This window comes from Podarcis filfolensis (genome assembly GCF_964270895.1).
Source record: "Podarcis filfolensis genome assembly, chromosome: 2".
Taxonomy (NCBI): domain Eukaryota; kingdom Metazoa; phylum Chordata; class Lepidosauria; order Squamata; family Lacertidae; genus Podarcis; species Podarcis filfolensis.
Window position 1 is genome coordinate 38123393 of NC_139605.1, and position 18521 is coordinate 38141913.

Sequence of the window (18521 nt, forward strand, 5' to 3'; positions counted from 1 at the left end):
GCAAGAGAAGCAAAGTTGTAAACACCTTTCTAATTTTGGAGCCTTGAAATCTCTGAATAGCAGAAATCCTTTCATTTTTGTATCTCCAGGACTCAAGACTGAAATCAAAGCATTGGACTGCTTGGTCTTGCTAACCATGGTGGCCTGTTAGATTTAAAAAAAACAGTTTTATTTACAAAAAGGCAAAACTGAATTGTCCAACTAAACGCAGTGTACAAGCTGACTTGTAGTCTGTCCTGGATTACTGGGGGCTGTACATGTAACCAAAATGAGGAAATGGGATGAAAGTAGTGAAGAAATTATTGATAAAGTGTACTAACTACCAAAACATTTCTCCACCATTTCTTACAGTTTCAGGGCTGTTAAGTAAAGTAGTAGAGTAGCTCTTCCTTTTCCTTGTCTATGAGTCCTTGATCCTCATCTTCCTTCTCTTTGTAGGCAGGAGGCTCAGACCGGAATACCAACCTTCTGCCAGACTAAAAGACACATTAAAGACAGGCATCAGAAGAACCCTTAGTAATTTTCATGTGTGGTGTGCAAATGGCGATATTTAAAACTATACCGAAACCATAAGTTCTATGTGTACTTTAAAAAAAAAACCATTTAAAAAGTACATCTGCAAAAGCAGAGCCAACTGCAGTATTTGCTTTTTTTTGCAGAAGAAAAAGATGAACCACCACCAGTGTGGTTTCTTCCTATGGTTCTCTGAAAGAGCAGAAACAAAAGGGCTAACACATGTGGCAGTTGTAGAAAGGATGCACAGCTGCACTTTATCCTTGGGGTGGCTAACCTGTGGCCCTGAAAATGTTGGTGGACTCCCAACTCCTACCCGCTCTAGCTAGTATGATGAACGGGCAGGGATGATGTGAGTTGGAGACCAGCAACATCTGCAGGATGCTGCATTGTCTTAATTCTATGTTCCCCTCTCCCACAGTATGTGGTGCAACTGCCTCCTAACTACCCAATAACCCTCTGTAGATGGTTCATTATCCTGTTAGCACTTTGCTGCAAATTAAGGTGGTGCTGCTATTCTTGAGTGCACCTGATTTAGGAGGCATGCAAAAGGGAGGAGGAGGAGGTCTGGCACTAACAGTGCTATCGGAAGTTATCTTTGAGGTAGCAACTCTTGCAACAGAAAGTTGACAAAATTGTCCTTGTGCTACAACCACAACGGAAAGCACACTCGGGAACTCAGAGCACCACAGTGGGTTCTTTGAATTTGTTGCTGCCATAATGGCACCATTCAGCCATATGCCCAAGCTGGTTTGGCACTATACCACCTTACAGCCATGGTTTATTTGGGGGAGGGGGGGTTGCCGAATCTGTGTCCAACTTTGCATTCTCATTACTCTGGCTCAAGAGGCAGCTTTTCATGAAAGCACCTTACAAACCACAGCAGCAGATGGAAAGTGAAAGGTGAGACTGCTCTAAGTGGATGTGATAAGCTCCTGCTTTTTTCAACCTCAAGGATCCTACTGTTCTTAAAACTGCACAGGGTTTTCAACTAGCACATCACACGGTGATTCAGTGAGCATTGTATACTTGGAGTTTTCAACAAAGACCCCCAAAAGCTCCTGTGTAAGCTTAGCAGTAATGGTGTAAGATGATAGGTCTCTAAAGAATTAATAATTGATAAAGGAGCAGGCAGGAGAGAGAAGCTGTAAGTTCACAGCAGGTTCCCACATACATTTTTGCAGCATAGGCCTCAGTAAATGGCTGAGGTGCTAAGAGAAGATAACCTGTCTGCTACCAGGTGCTTAAAAAACAACTGGAGGGAGGACAAACATTTGGTCACCTTATAAAAACACTAAGATCAGTCAATCAGCTGTTCCCAGAACATTTCTATGAAATTCACCCCCCCTTTTGTTCTTATTCGTTCCCAAATTGCTAAAAAATAGCTTTGCCTGGTCAGCACAGCTTGTTCTGCATTACAAAGTAAAATATATAACACCCAGTCAAGCAGATTTCTTTTGTTCATCTAGTAATCTTCGCAACTACAGGAGCTCTGAATATGGAGGCAGAGCACAGCCATATAATTGTAGAGTTGGCAGGGACCCAAGGGTCATCTAGTCCAACCCTTGCAATGCAGGAATCTCATTTGGCTCGGGCTCCACCTACTGTCCTACTACTCCACCTACTCTCACCACCATTGCTGCTTGAGTCCATCCCAGGCATGGGCAACTGAAATATCTGTACTTTACAAGCTTGAAGTGAAGTGGGATAGCCCAGAGCAGAGATGTCCGAGGGCCTTCTCAGGCTGTTCCACTACCCTGTGCAACAACCCTCGCTTTTCTCAGCAAGCCTAAAGAAAACTTGTTGAATCCTGAGTGCTCGACCTCTTAGTAAGTTTAAGTGCACTTGTAGCAAGTGAAGCTGCCCCTCAAGAAGTTTCTTTGGGCAAACATCCCTTGTTCTTCTGAGCAATGGGCAGATGTAGGCAGTGTTTCAGTAAAAGCCCTGTCCTTTTTATAGCCACCGCTTAGTGGAACTGGGCTTACAGAAGGAGACTGAGCAGAAAGGTTTGTGCGTCGGCTGCAATTCTGAAATCAAGGAAGTGCATAAGGACCAGTTGTCTGGAATAGCTGGACTTACCTTTCTCTTAACATCAGCTTGTGCTCTTGCCAGTGCACGCTGCAGCCTCTCTTCCTGTAATAGCCTCTGCTGCCTTATCTTTTCTTCTCTCATCCTGGCAAAATAAATGAAACAGATTAAGGGCTAGAAGTACACGTCATGTAAGCCAACTTTATCTGATTAGATTTCTATTAAGTTGAATTAGCACAAGGACTGGGACTCGGGCGTTTCCATGCCATGTGCTTCCATGTACACATAAAAACAGGACCAATTGTTTCCTTTTTTTGCTGGCAGCCCCTTAGGAACAGAAGAAGCTGTCTTCTACTGAGTCAGACCATTGGCCTATATGGCTTAGTACTGTCTACACTGACTAGCAGCAGCTCTCCTAGAATTTCAGACACGGCTTCTCTGCTAGCCCTAACTGGAGGCACTGGGCATCAAAACTGTGACCTTCTGCATGCAAAGCAGATGCTCTCCCACTGAGCCACAGCCCCTTGGCTCTTTATGGGGTTCTGTGACAAAAGCCCCTGTCTATCAGAGGAAGACAGCTGCTACCAGAAGGAGAAAGCGAACAACTGTCTATGTACCTGCGATTTGAATCCCAGCTGAAAACTTGGCACTGGTACATTCTCTTGTCCAAGTAAATGGAACAGAGGTAGTTCTAAGTTTTAAGTCAGAATCTGCCACAAGTTTCTGAGCTGCGCAGCTGTGGTTCAGCCTTCAAAAATGGGGTGAACTTTTTCTCTGTGCCTTAATTTTATTTCTCAAGTTGCATTTTTTTTAATAAATCGGTGCAATTAATCAACTGGTTTAGTTTTAAGTATGTTTAAACAGTAGGACTGACAAGCAACTAACAGTATCTGGCAGGCCTTGCCTCCTCTGCAGAGACAGCACAGGTTCCATCACAGGTCAAGTTTTCTATATGTTCTCACTTGGACTGGAGACAATAAGGCAGTATGGTGCCTGCAGGTACCAGGGTGCTCACTAGTACCTGCAATAGCATCCGTGAACAGTACCCAGGAAACATGCCCTCGTAAATCCACAATGCAGAAGACGGAAGGTGTGCTCTTCCTGCTCAGATCTTATTTGCATTGGCTCAGTTTCTCCTACATTGAATGCACCTCCTTAAACATGCCCATATTTATTGCGAGAAGTAAAGCTACAGGGAGCCAGGCAGAGGGCCTTCTCAGTAGAGGCGCCCACCCTGTGGAACGCCCTCCCATCAGATGTCAAGGAGATGAGTAAAAAACCTTTAGAAGACATCTGAAGGCAGGGTAGCATTTTAATATTTCATGTTACGTTTTTATATACGTTGGAAGCCACCACCATTCTCTACGCTCCTGTTCTGAATAAAGAACAAAGAGCTTCTCTCTCTTGAGTGAACATGGTGATGAGGTGCCCTTTTCCCCTTGGTAGTGATGGTGCTGTCTCTCTTCTTTAAATAATAATAATAATAATTTATTATTTATACCCCACCCATCTTGCTGGGTTTGTTTCCCCAGCTGTTTTGTATTATGCCTTGGCAGCCATTTTGTGACTGGTGCCCACAGGACCTTCCTCCCCCAACCTCCAAATGTGCCCTCTGCCCCTTCCCCAAAGAAGTGGGCAGCCCCCGTCAGACCTCATCCTTCGCTCCTTCTCCTTGGCCTTCTCGGCTTGTTCTATCTTGGCTGGAGGGATCCTCTCCAGGCACTCCAGTAAGTCGTCCAGCTGGTGCTCAATCACAGTCAGCATCTGCAGAGTTCCCAGGTTTGCCTCATTTTCCCCAATGCAGCGCCGGTAGACTTCCAGCACCTTTCGATGCAAGCTCACCAGCATTTTGTCCTGCGGGCAGGAGTCAGTGTTAACCTCCACGAACCTGGGACTGGAACTACCACATCCCTTCCACAGCAATTCCTCCGGAGTAACACTTCCAGTATTACGGTATTCCCCACCCTCCACCAGAGAAAAAGGTGTCAAGCTCCCGTCAGTGACAATCTCCAGGCACCTGTTATCTGTTCTCCTCCTGGCCAAGGTTGTTTAGTCATCGATTTCATTCAGATACATACCTGAACGTCAGCTTTGTATTCTCCAAAGGAAAAGACTCGGGATTTGAGTTCGAGGTCTGCTGCAGTCTCCTCCTCTTTGACAATGTTGGCTTGAAGAGTGACTGTAAGCTGCTTCAGTTGTTCTATTTCACGGTCCCTGGTCCAGAAGAAAACATTTTAAAATAAATAAATAAAGGAGTTTTGATATGTTTTATATTCACACCATGTGCTAATCATGTGCAACAACTGCAGGGAGGTTAACTATGAAACTTCACTTACATTCAGCTTCCTAGCAAACATCTAATAACCTGTTTGCTAGGAAGCTGAATTCTGGATTCTTTTGGCATGGGGAAATGACGTCTCTATTATGCAAGCATGGGAATCCTAATACAAGGTCCTCATGAGATGAATGCAGATCCAGATTTAGGTTTGATGAGGCCCTAAGCTACTGAAAGTAATGGGGCCCTTTATATGTCCAGCTGTCCTTTGTCAACAAGAAATTGTCGCTGTTTTTTGTTGTTGAATATATCCTATATGGTAATTTATGGAACTAATAGGTATCTAAAGCCATTTGCACATGTTGCCATGCAACCAGTCCATGCAGAATGTCGGCACCCTATATATAGAAATGAGCAAACCAGTGATATTTTAGGGAGCAGGCTAGCAGGCGGGGCCCATTACTTACACCACAGAAACCTACACAACACAAAACACTGTTGCTGTATGTAGGTTTTATTTTTTATTTTTTTTTATCTTATAGTTTGGAAATGTACATCCAGGTTTTTTTCCTTTAATTTTTTGGGGGGCCCCCAAGAGAGAGGGGTCCTAAGCTATAGACTGTTTAGCTTATACATAAATCTAGCACTGGATGAATGAAAGTTGCGTGGATTCTATCATAGAGAAACACCCCCTCTCCAAAGTTTAATGGGGAAACTGGTCATATGTCCTATGAAATGTCTCTTTTTCCAGTCTGTGCTTCTCAGAATAGATTTTGATGATATAAATTGGAAACCACTCACGATGCAAAAGCATCTATGTATTGTGCAAATTCACTGTGGGCAATGTCCTTTTATCACTTACATTTTATTCCGCGTATTAGCCAAGGTATGCCGAAGTTCATCAAGGGTTTCCTCTGTTTCCTGAGAATTCTGAATTAGGGACAAGTTTTGTTCTTCCAACTCAGTGAACAGATTCAGCAGTTGGTGTGGATCTGTGAAGTACAACACCGGCTCCTGCAAAGGAAAGTGTTAGCATCAAGGAGTCCTTTCTGTTATGCACACAGGAGAATATGCACGGCAGGAGAGATTAGTGTATGGTTAACTACAGCATGCATGTTCTCCTTTGCTGCAAATAAAATGTGTATCCCAATACGCCTTTGATATATTGAGGAGTTACACCAGGGGTAGGCAAACAAAGGCCCAGGGGTCGGATCTGGCCCACTCACCTTCTAAATCCGGCCCGCGGACGGTCCGGGAATCAGCGTGTTTTTACATGAGTAGAATATTTAAAATGCATCTCTGGGTTATTTGTGGGGCATAGGAATTCATTCATTTCCCCCCAAAAATATAGTCCGGCCCCCCACAAGGTCTGAGGGAGAGTGGACCGGCCCTCTGCTGAAAATGTTTGCTGACCCCTGAGTTACACTGATGCCTGCAGTTGCCCCTCTCATGCTTCGTTCTGATGCCTAAGAACAGGTCTGGGCCCTAGCCTTGCATTGCTCTTCTCCTATTGTAACCTACCCTTGCAGGAGTTAGTATGGTTTCTTTGTAGTCAGCATTTAATTAGCAGAAACGAGTGACGGGCTAAAAGGGAGGATCAAAATGAGAAACTGACCAGCTGGCTGAGTCCATTTCTCACACTGCTGCTTTGGTGCCAGGGTCATCAGGCTGGTTTAGGAATGTTAATGCCAGTGGTGTCTAACCCACATGCAGACCCCTCAAGTGTCCCGATTTAATTGGGACATCCTGAATTAACAGAAGCTGCCCCGGCTTATGATACCAATCCGGGATGCTCCAATTTCTCCAGAGGCTACTCCAGGCTGCGCTGTGTCTCTCAATGTGGTGTGGGCTGCATCTCCTGAAATGGTATGGGGTGGGTAGGGTGACCTTCCTGGAGGCTGCACCAGGCCACGCAGCATCTCATGAGCAGGAAGCCAAAGACAGCAAAGGGAAGAGAGGAGAGGGAAGGAGGGGGAAAGCAAGTGAGCAAGGAAGAGGTCAGTGGCAGGGAGGGGCAAATGACGGATATGGGGATGGGGGGGAGATGCCCCGAATTTTTGCCACAAAATGTTGGAGGGTATGCATGTGGATATGAAGACACCAGTTAGCCTCGCCAGCATAGTGCAACACTATACAGTACAGTGGTACCTCGGGTTAAGAACTTAATTCATTCCGGAGGTCCGTTCTTAACTTGAAACTGTTCTTAACCTGAAGCACCATTTTAGCTAATGGGGCCTCCCACTAATGTTGCACCACTGGAGCACGATTTCTGTTCTCATCCTGAAGCAAAGTTCTTAACTCGAGGTACTATTTCTGGGTTAGCGGAGTCTGTAACCTGAAGCGTATGTAAGCTGAGGTACCACTGTATAAGAAAGGAGCCTCGGATGTCATAGAGCTGGAAAAGCTTCAAACCAGAAGCTCAGACCCTGAAACTCAGACCTGCGATGCTGCACCTGGGCTGTCAGAGGCCATGTCCATTGTTGTCCAAGGGACTCCTAGCAACCACAGGGGTCTTGCTTGGTAACCTTATGCTTTACTGTGCTTAACTCTTTACCAAGTAATACAAACTGTAGTATTATGCCTTATTTAGTCTCCTTAGGCTTTATTTAGCTCAAGGACAAAATAGTTCAGGGCTCTAATTAATTTACACTACATTCCTATGCTCACTTACTTACCTGTGAGTAAGTCTAACTGAGCTTAATGAGACTTACTTCTGAGTAAGCCAAACAAACCACAAGCAGCAAACCCCCATTTTGTAAATCAAAAGGAATACGTTCAATATGTTGGATTCAAGGTTACTAACCTCGTCGTCGTCATCATCATCAGACGGAGTCTCTGGAGTTTCCCTGTCTCCTGCAATGCTCCTGCAAAGGTTATTTCTAAGTTAGATGCTTGCACAACGTGACCATAACAATGGATAACTTGAGATTTAAAAATACAATAGAAATCAGTTTCTAGCCCTGCCCCTTTCAAGAGCTTGTGGCAAGCGATAACAGCGGAAAATAAAGCACACAATGAAAACAAAATACAGTGGTACCTACGGTTGCGGGCAGGATCCGTTCCAGAGGTCCAGCTGCATCTCACTTCTGTGCATGCACGGCGGCAGAGCGCTTCTGCGCATGCGCGAGAGGTGAAACCCATAAAAATACTTCCGGGTTTGCCGCTTTCGCAACCCAAAGTTTACATTACCCGAGGGTAACGTAAGTTGAGGTTCTACTGTGTCGCAATTAACTGCAAGCCTATACTAGCTTTCTCAAAAGTAAGTCTCATTAAGTTCAATTAGACTTACAGGTAAGTGAGTGTAGGATTGTAGAGTAAATTGGTTAGATCCCTTAGCTATTTTGTCACTACAGAAGTTCTCTTTTGTCCAGTGTGCCACTTTTTACCAGCCTCATCACTTCACCAAGAGTTGCCAACCTGGCACCTCTGGGCAGGGCCTCCAGACTGAGCTTTATTTTTTAATTTCTTTTTAAAATCACAGGCATGATTGTATGTGGACCAATGATGTTGCCTTTATAATTCCTTCCCCTTTTGCACTTACGATCTTTTGCCAAGCTGGGATCTGATGTTCTGCCTTGAATACACCTGGCTGAGCCTAATAGAGTCCCTTCTAGCAAAAACTTGGCTTTGAGTCCTGGAGGAGCTCAAATCTGTTCCAGACAGGTCAAAACTGGAATGCTTTGGCAGTGTTCGGCTTTTCCTCCTTTGCTGCCAATCCCGGCCTGAGCAGGAGAAGGGAAAATGCGCCTTAAGTTATACAGATAAATACATTTCATGCAATTGAACTCAATGGGGATTCCTTCTGAGTAGAGGTGTATACATATTTTACCCCTACAGTTCACAGGACTTTCTGACAGGTAGGTGAGCCTAATGGTGTGTCATGAGAGAGCTTTTATGTAGGTAAAGGTAAAAGTAAAGGACCCCTTGATGGTTAAGTCCAGTCAAAGGTGACTATGGAGTTGCAGCGCTCATCTCACTTCAGGCCAAGGGAGCTGGTATTTGTCCACAGACAGCTTTCTGGGTCATGTGGCCAGCATGACTAAACCGCTTCTGGCGCAACTGAACACCGTGACAGAAACCGGAGCGCACGGAAATGCTGTTTACCTTCCTGCCACAGCGGTACCTATTTATCTACTTGCACTGGCTTACTTCTGAACTGCTAGATTGGCAGGAGCTGGGACCAAGCAATGGGAGCTCACCCTATCGTGCGGATTCGAACCGCTGACCTTCCTATCGGCAAGCCCAAGAGGCTCAGTGGTTTAGACCACAGCACCACCCATGTCCCTGTTGTTCAATGTACACACCAGCCCTGCCAGGGCCTCACCAGTTGTGGCACCCAGACTGTGAAACTGCCTCCCCCTGGACAGCAAATCAACTCTCCTTTACTGGTTTCAGTCTGCTGTTAAATCCTCCTTGTTCTGCTATGTGCAGTGGTGGTAAATGTTGAAGTACAGGAGCTCAGCCAGAGAGCTCCCACAGCCACGCCCACAAGAAGAGTACCAAATAATACCAAATTTATTAGGATCATCTGACCATATAAGGATAGCAGACTAGCAAAGGGTGGTCTTGTGGATAGCATGGGATCAGGAGAGCTGCTTCCACGTCCTTAATCAACCATGTATCATTTATGAAATTCTCTGCAGAAAAAGCTGGGGGAAAGCACCATTGAAATCAGCGGTGCTTCTCCTGACAATATTGGGCTCTAACAAAAGGCCTTCAGACAGCTAAAATGCAGCATTTAGTATTTAATTAGAAAAGGAAGTGTTACCAATTTAAAACTGCCAGCATAAAATAAGAACCCCCTCAAAGAAAAGCAGAGAAGTATCTAGCCTTGGCTTGATTATTTTCCTAATTCCCCAATTCCTTTATGCTAATCTGTCACAAACAACCATAAAATGGGAGGTGCACATGTGCCCAAACAATGGACAGTCCTTTGCTGGGAGCTCTTACTTTTGGAAGGTGCGAAATCTTTGTCAGGTACAATTTTCACCGTTTTTTCTTTGTCCTTCATTCGCTTTCTTTCATATTCCTCCCGCCACTCTTTGGGGGACAGCTGGAAAAGGAAGTCCTTGAATACTACATACTCCTGCATAGTGTCTTCAAACCTGGCGATCTCGCTAGAGGAGGAGGAGAAGTTCCATCAGGTTCCAGTCACCGTGAACAGAGTCATTTGCAGTCTTCTCTGCCCAGAGGCAGGGGCGGAGGAAGGGGGGGTGGGTCGCCCCGGGTGTCACCGCTGAGGGGGGTGACAAAATGGTGGGAGGCACTCACCGCAGGGCCTGCAGCGTGCCCGAGCCACGCATCTCTCCTGGGAGTGATGCGGTGGCTTGGGCACCTGAGGGATCCGCGCTGCCCCAACGGTCCACCCGCTGCCTCCCCCTCAGGTGTAGGGTGGCTGAGTGGGAGGAGGCAGGCAGACTCCTTGGTGGCCCTGTGGAGTGTCCTGCCCCAGCTGGCCCCGCCCCCACGGGTGGCTGGCCCCGCCCCTGGCCGCAGAGCAAGTGTCCCGCCCCAGGCACCCAATCGGCTTACTCCACCGCTGCCCAGAGGAAAAGCTTCCAGGGTTGGACCATTTCAACCCATGTATTTTGTCTCTTGGCAGAGGCAAAGCCACAGAGGGGTCTGCTTCATTCCAGCAACTACTAAACTTTCTACCTCAAAAGAAAACTGTTACACCACACTGCTGCTGTTTCCCAACAGGGAAAGCTGTGGAACAGCCAGAGTTGGACCTCCCGCGTATAAAGGCGGGGGAACAAAACTCTCCCTAAATCAAGTTTTTCAGATTAATCAAATCATTCTCTGCCTCGTGTCATGTCAAAAGTTGATTTCTCACAGATGTGGAATGGGTATTATGTGGTACCAGTTCCACAGACTATAGTGGTTGAGAGGGCAAGGTGATCGCACAGGTAAGAGGGTCCCCAAGTACATATAGTGATAGTAAGACTTTGGCCTGGTAGCAAATCAGCAACCAGTGCAGATCTCTTTGCAGGATTGGAGAAATAGCCTCTGGGGTATTACAAAAAATTACTATAACTGACAATAATTCCAAATATTTTCCAAAAAATTCTGACCTTTGGATGTTCATCATTTGCGCAGTCAGTTCTCGGATCTCAAGGATCTTTTCCAGCTTGGCTTTGGTTTCCTTTTCGGCGCTAAGAAGGAGGCATCAAAACAACAGTTACCTGAAGAACAGCAGCAGGGGATGAAGCAGCGTGGGACTAAAGGTCCTTCTCCCTGAAAAGCCAGATGCAGCTGCTCAGAGAGAGAGAGAGAGAGAAAGAAGCTTCTTCCAGCTTCCTTGCCTCTGTGACCTCCCAGCTCAGCCTTGTCCATACAGGGCTCTTCTGCATGGCAGCCTTATCTGGACTCAGCACTCCTCATGTATGTAAGTTTGCAGTTGCATCTTCAGAATGCCACCCCATATTCTCCATTTAATCCAGATTTAGTTTCCACAGGAAATCTGATAAATGGGCATCGTAAATCTGGATTAAATTGTGGGGTAGGGTGGGAATGGGGTGGCATTTGGATGAGAATGCTGGACCCTGTGGAAAAACTTGTAGGCAGGAGCAGGACTGAGTCCATAATAAACTTGTGCTGCCTTTGAGTGTGCAGTCATTGGCAAGATATGTGGGGCCTTTTAAAATCCCACCCACATGCACCTTTCCGGGCATCTTCAGTCTTGATGTGGAGTTTAGTCCCTGGTTATCGGTTTCTTGTTTCCATTTAAAAATAGCTTATTTGCCACAGCATATATTTCAAACATTCTCGTGATCTTAAAAACCACAAAACAACACACCATGTGCTCCAATCTCATTGAAAGGAAGGAATACATTATATCTGCAACGATTTGAAAGGTTAAAATGTATACTTCAAGTATTCCAAACTATGTTACCCACCCCAAACACTACCCCTCCATTTGCCTCACTACCTGTGTGTTCAATAAAATTGTCCCCTACTGTGTAGGAGTTTTTCTTTTAGCCTCTTTCTACCTGCAGTTTCCATGTTAGATTTTCCAACAAAGCTGTCTGCCAGACCGCATCATACCACTTATCCATGGTCAACATTGCAATGTTTTCCATGTTCTGGCTATGGTCATTCTTCCCGCAGTCAGTAAATGGGTTATAAGATATTTATTTCTAGTTCTTGGTTAGCCCTGACTGTACAAATTAAGCAATGCCAGTCCTGGAGACATAGGAACTGTCTGCCATGTAATCAAAGATATCTCTGCAAAGACATTTTCCCAGAATTTTTCTATTTTTGAACACTCCCACCACATATTTCTGTATGTCCCAATAGTGGGACACCTTCTCCAACACAAAGGAGAGCTGCTGGGTTTTATACAAGCTAGACATCTAGGTGTTAAATACCAGCCATGTGCAATTTTGAGGGCTCTTTCTCTTGTCAATGCTGGAATAGATTTATATGAGGCTTTGATCCACAGTTCATTCCACGCGTCTTCCTCAATTTCTAAATCCCAATTTGATTCCCACCATTCTCTCATATTATTCTGGGGAGGGAAACGCTGTGGGTATATTGGAAAACACACACACACACACACACACACACACACAAAATCTAATGTGACAGTATGGAGTCCAAATTCCAGCATTACATTTTCAAGGCTTGTGCAGAATTCCTATCATTCTCCTTCAGGAACTCATCAAACATGGCGGCATCCTTCTCAAGGTCTTCCTCGGCTCTTTCCAGCTTTGCTTCTTCTTCAATGGCCAAGTTTTCCAGCTTCTGGATCTCATCTTTCTTTACCGTTACAGCATACTGGAATTTAGGCCAAAAAGAAGAGAAAAATTACTGCCCCACACTGGATACTTGCTGAATTGTGTTTGTTACGATTCTTGACTCAGCTCAGCAACCCTTTAAAGTCGCGTATGAAAAGAAATGCAATGCAAAAAGATTGCATTATCTCCCCAAAGTCATGTAGGGAGTCCAAAGTCTATACCCAAGTCTACTGAGTCCCAATCAAATACATTTTCTTGAAGGTAAAATAATTGCTTCCTAGAGCTGGATCAATTCTGCCTGTGGCCTGCAAAGGAGAGGTCATAGGGAACAGCAGATAATAGGATAGGGTTCAAAACACCACTAAGGCATGAAGCTCACTGGGTGACTTTGGGTCAGTCACCATCTCTTAGCCTAACCTACCTCACAGGGTTGTTGTGAGAATGAAATGGGAAGGAGGAGAACCATATACACCGCCTTGAAATTCTTGGAAGATAAAGGCGGCATATACATGCAAAATAAATCAAATGTCACCCCCCTGGGATGGCATCCAGAGCGGGCGTATCCCCCCGCACCCCTATTCCTCCAACAGTGGTTGTCATATGTCAGGATTTCCCCAGACATTTTTTTGTTTTGCGATTTCCATCCAGATACTACTTCCAACTGCAGTATTCTGGATATGTCCGGGAAATTCCGGATGCATGGCAACCCTAGCTAATTAAATAAGCACACGGTAGAGTCCTTTCAGGATCGTACTACTATAAGATGCCAGAAGTAGCCACTATATCTAACTCTATTCTCACATGAAAGTCTCCCTGCAGGAAGAAAGCTAGTAAGAACATGTATGATCACAACTGTAACCAGCTGTTCCTCCTCTAAAGATGTATGTAGTCTCCCTCCATTATACCTTCACAACATTCTAAAGTTGGAAACAGTGGCATGCCCAGGTCCACTCACTGAGCGCCATGACTGAGCAGGGACCTGAAGCCAGCTGTCCCGAGCCAAGCCCTTTGCTTCGACTGCTGCCCTCCACTGGCTCAGAATCAAATTCCACCTAAACTGAAGCCATATACCTGCAGCAAAAACATCTGCCGTTTCTGATTGATGTAGTCGTGCATGGTCTCTCTTTCGACGACCTGGTCTAGAAAAAGAAAGAAAGGCAGGAGGGAGAGAGACAATTGTGCAAAGTAGAGACAGAACAAGCAGCTGCGAAGCAAAGGCAGACCATGTGCAAAAAAGCTGTGTTCAGAGAGTTTCAAGAATCAGTATCAATTCCCCAAGAAGTTGAGATGCACTTGCAACTAAGAGTCTACAACCAGCTACATCAGGGGTGGAGGAACTCAGGCCCTGGCCTCTAGATTTGGCCTTTGATGCTTTTCCAAGGCTACACCCCTCACTGGCGCAGCTTCACAACCTCCGTGAGCATTTTTGCCTAGTTGGGAATATGCCCTTGAACTCTGAACCTGCTTCTTTCTTTTCTGGATGGAGGACAGAGAGGGTTGTGGGTAAGTACCCGTTTAAATCAGCTTGCTGTGTAAACATTAAACCAGGCACCCCCAACTTTGGGCCCTCCAGATGTTTTGGACTACAATTCCTATCATCCCTGACCACTGGTCCTGTTAGCTAGGGATCACGGGAGCTGTAGGCCAAAACATCTGGAGGGCCACAGGTTGGGGATGCCTGGATTAAACATACATTCAGCATTCTGCCTGCTTTGACATCTAGCCCTGCCCACCCTCATGCGGCCCCCCAAAGGTTGCCCAGAAAGGAATGTGGCCCTCGGAATTAAAACAAAGGCTCCTCACCCCTGAGCTTCACGGATATTTCCCCCATAGAGCGTCTGCCCCCTAACCCACTGTTGCTTTTCTCTCTGTGGAAGCAGGTGCCCACAATTCTGAATGGAAAAAAAAGCTGGAAGGGAAAGGGTCAAGCACATGTGTGTATGCATGCCCAAACCCTGGGGCACTCCTTTACTAAAGACTGCAACATCCTATGGCTGCTTTCGGTTTGAAAAATGAAACATACTGGAAAAACATGTACGCAATTGCACATCATGGGTTGTTTTTGACTGAGGTCTTTTGTTACTGGAGATGTGGCAGCAACTGAGCCTGGAGGCTGAAGCAGTGGGTGTTCTGTCACTCAAACTGCCGTCAGTCTCTTGGCTGTGTCCTGATCTGGATGCTTTCTGTAAAGATCCCTACCTTTAGTGACTGCTATCTTCCAAGAGATACTTTCTCGGAGAGCTTTGAGGCGCTCTGCTTCTGCAGCCAACTCTTTGTCTTCCGCTTCCTCTTCCATTTGGATTTCTTTCTTGAAGCCAGATTGTTTGGCACCTTGCAGGGTGGAGCAGGTCATCTTCTCGTGAACCTTCAAAGTCTTCCTTCGCTCTCGCTCCTAAGGGTAAAAAGAGGGTAGGCTTATTGCTCCATCCAGTTTTCAGTAACCTCCAAGATTGCTTCAAATATATATATATATTGAATGGATGGTGGTGGCCAATGGTGACCAACCAGGGGGACAGGTATGAATGGAACTTCTGCAAAAATCAGATCTGACTGCCCAACCTCTAACAGCCAACACCTATTTTGGTTAGGAATGTCCAGACAGCAAATTTTATTAGGAATTGTAGATACCAAGATTCCAAAGGAACAGAAAAGACATTATGTATGCAATGACCGCCTAACGGATGCTGTTAGCCCAGAGATGGAAAGAAGAAGAACAATGGCAAATTAAGCTGTTGGAGTTTGACAAAATGGCAATACTGACTGGAAAGTTCAGGAACCAAGAAGACAAAAGTTTCAAGAAAGAACGGGAAAGATTTATAATTTATCTAAGAGACCACTGTAAACAAATCAAAACTAGCAGGATTTTAACACCACTTGTAATGTACCAAAGACTTTGGATAATATGGATAGACCTAAAATATGGATGCCCCTTCATGGATCACTGCCTTGCCGTGGCGAAGGGGCTTGATTAACTCAGAGAAGCTATGAACTATGCCGAGCAGGGCACCCAAGATGAACAGGTCATAGTGGAGAGTTTTGACCAAACGTGATCCACCTGGAGGAGGAACCCACAAGCCACTCCAGTATCCCTGCCAAGTAAACTCCATGGACAAAGACAACAGGCATATAAAAGTTATGATGCTGGAAGATGAGCCCCTCAGGTCGGAAGGCGTCCAACATGCTACTGGGGAAGAGCGGAGGACAAGTACAAGTAGATCCAGAGCTGATGAAGCGGCTGGGCCAAAGCCGAAAGGACGCTCAGTTGCGGATATGCATGGAAGCGAAAGGAAAGTCCAATGCTGTAAAGAAAAATATTGCATAGGAACCTGGAATGTAAGAACCATGAATCTGGGTAAGTTGGATGTGGTCAAAAATGAGATGGCAAGAATAAATATTGACATCCTGGGAATCAGTGAACTGAAATGGATGGAAATGGGCGAATTCAGTTCGGATGACTATCATATCTACTACTGTGGGCAAGAAACCCGTAAAAGAAATGGAGTGGCCCTCATAGTCAACAAAAGAGTGGCGAAAGCTAGACTGGGATGCAATCTCAAAAATGATAGAATGATCTCGATACGAATCCAAGGCAGACCTTTTAACATCACAGTAATCCAAGTTTATGCACCAACTACTGGTGCTGAAGAAACTGAAATTGACCAATTCTATGAAGACTTACAAGACCTTATTGAAGTGACACCAAAGAAGGATGTTCTTCTCATTATAGGGGATTGGAATGCTAAAGTAGGGAATAAAGAGATAAAAGGAACAACTGGCAAGTTTGGCCTTGGAGATCAAAACGAAGCAGGGCAAAGGCTAATAGAGTTCTGTCAAGAGAACAAGCTGGTCATCACAAACACGCTTTTCCAACAACACAAGAGACGACTCTACACATGGACATCACCAGATGGGCAACATCGAAATCAGATTGATTATATTCTCTGCAGCCAAAGATGGAGAAGCTCTATACAGTCAGCAAAAACAAGACCTGGAGCTGACTGTGGCTCAGATCATCAGCTTCTTATAGAAAAATTCAAGCTTAAACTGAAGAAAGTAGGAAAAACCACTGGGCCGGTAAGATACAATCTAAACCAAATCCCTTATGAATACACAGTGGAAGTGAGGAACAGGTTTAAGGATTTAGATTTGCTGGACAGAGTGCCTGAAGAACTATGGGTGGAGGCTCGCAACATTATACAGGAGGCAGCAACTAAAACCATCCCAATGAAAAAGAAATGCAAGAAAGCAAAGTGGCTGTCCAACGAGGCCTTACAAATAGCGGGGGAGAGAAGGCAAGCAAAATGCAAGGGAGATAGTGAAAGATACAGGAAATTGAATGCAGATTTCCAAAGAATAGCAAGGAGAGACAAGAAGGCCTTCTTAAACGAGCAATGCAAAGAAATAGAGGAAAACAACAGAATGGGAAGAACCAGAGATCTGTTCAAGAAAATCGGAAATATGAAAGGAACATTTCGTACAAAGATTACCATAATAAAGGACAAAAGTGGTAAGGACCTAACAGAAGCAGAAGACATCAAGAAGAGGTGGCAAGAATACACAGAGGAATTATACCAGAAAGATATGGATGTCTCGTACACCCCAGGTAGTGTGATTGCTGACCTTGAGCCAGACATCCTGGAGAGTGAAGTCAAATGGGCCTTAGAAAGCACTGCAAATAACAAGGCCAGTGGAAGTGATGATATTCCAGCTGAACTATTTAAAATTTTAAAAGATGATGCTGTTAAGGTGCTACACTCAATATGCCAGCAAGTTTGGAAAACTCAGCAGTGGCCAGAGGATTGGAGAAGATCAGTCTACATCCCAATCCCAAAGAAGGGCAGTGCCAAAGAATGCTCCAACTACCGCACAATTGCACTTATTTCTCATGCTAGTAAGGTTATACTTAAAATTCTACAAGGAAGGGTCAAGCAGTATGTGGACCGAGAACTCCCAGAAGTGCAAGCTGGATTTAGAAGAGGCAGAGGAACCAGAGACCAAATTGCAAACATGCGCTGGATTATGGAGAAAGCTAGAGAGTTCCAGAAAGACATCTACTTCTGCTTCATTGACTATGCAAAAGCCTTTGACTGTGTCGACCACAGCAAACTATGGCAAGTTCTTAAGAAATGGGAGTGCCTGATCACCTCATCTGTCTCCTGAGAAATCTCTATGTGGGACAAGAAGCTACAGTTAGAACTGGATATGGAACAACTGATTGGTTCAAAATTGGAAAAGGAGTACGACAAGGCTGTATAATGTCTCCCTGCTTATTTAACTTATATGCAGAATTCATCATGCGAAAGGCTGGGCTGGATGAATCCGAAGCCGGAATTAAGATTGCCGGAAGAAATATCAACAACCTCAGATATGCAGATGACACAACCTTGATGGCAGAAAGTGAAGAGGAATTAAAGAACCTTTTATTGAGGGTGAAAGAGGAGAGCGCAAAATATGGTCTGAAGCTCAACATCAAAAAAACGAAGATCATGGCCACTGGTCCCATCACCTCCTGGCAAATAGAAGGGGAAGAAATGGAGGCAGTGAGAGATTTTACTTTCTTGGGCTCCATGATCACTGCAGATGGTGACAGCAGTCACGAAATTAAAAGACGCCTGCTTCTTGGGAGAAAAGCAATGACAAACCTAGACAGCATCTTCAAAAGTAGAGACATCACCTTGCCAGCAAAGGTCCGTATAGTTAAAGCTATGGTTTTCCCAGTAGTGATGTATGGAAGTGAGAGCTGGACCATAAAGAAGGCTGATTGCCGAAGAACTGATGCTTTTGAATTATGGTGCTGGAGGAGACTCTTGAGAGTCCCATGGACTGCAAGAAGATCAAACGTATCCATTCTTAAGGAAATCAGCCCTGCGTGCTCACTGGAAGAACAGATCGTGAAGCTGAGGCTCCAATACTTTGGCCACCTCATGAGAAGAGAAGACTCCCTGGAAAAGACCCTGATGTTGGGAAAG

The 18521-nt window shown here is 45.1% G+C and overlaps 1 protein-coding gene across 2 annotated transcripts in view; it reads right to left on the reverse strand.

The window, feature by feature from the left end:
* Positions 1-147: 147 nt before the first annotated feature.
* Positions 148-18521, reverse strand: part of CFAP100 (cilia and flagella associated protein 100) — a 34712-nt gene continuing 16338 nt past the window's right edge. For both annotated transcript variants that reach the window (XM_083602771.1, XM_083602770.1), the window contains 12 exons: positions 14752-14944; positions 13624-13691; positions 12429-12592; positions 10888-10968; positions 9767-9933; positions 8358-8538; positions 7620-7680; positions 5679-5830; positions 4620-4755; positions 4193-4395; positions 2593-2686; positions 148-476 (listed from right to left, as the gene is read on the reverse strand). In XM_083602771.1, the coding sequence (XP_083458897.1) occupies positions 363-476; positions 2593-2686; positions 4193-4395; positions 4620-4755; positions 5679-5830; positions 7620-7680; positions 8358-8538; positions 9767-9933; positions 10888-10968; positions 12429-12592; positions 13624-13691; positions 14752-14944 (1614 nt within the window). In that variant the 3' untranslated portion in view covers positions 148-362. The remainder of the gene's footprint in view (positions 477-2592; positions 2687-4192; positions 4396-4619; positions 4756-5678; positions 5831-7619; positions 7681-8357; positions 8539-9766; positions 9934-10887; positions 10969-12428; positions 12593-13623; positions 13692-14751; positions 14945-18521) is intronic.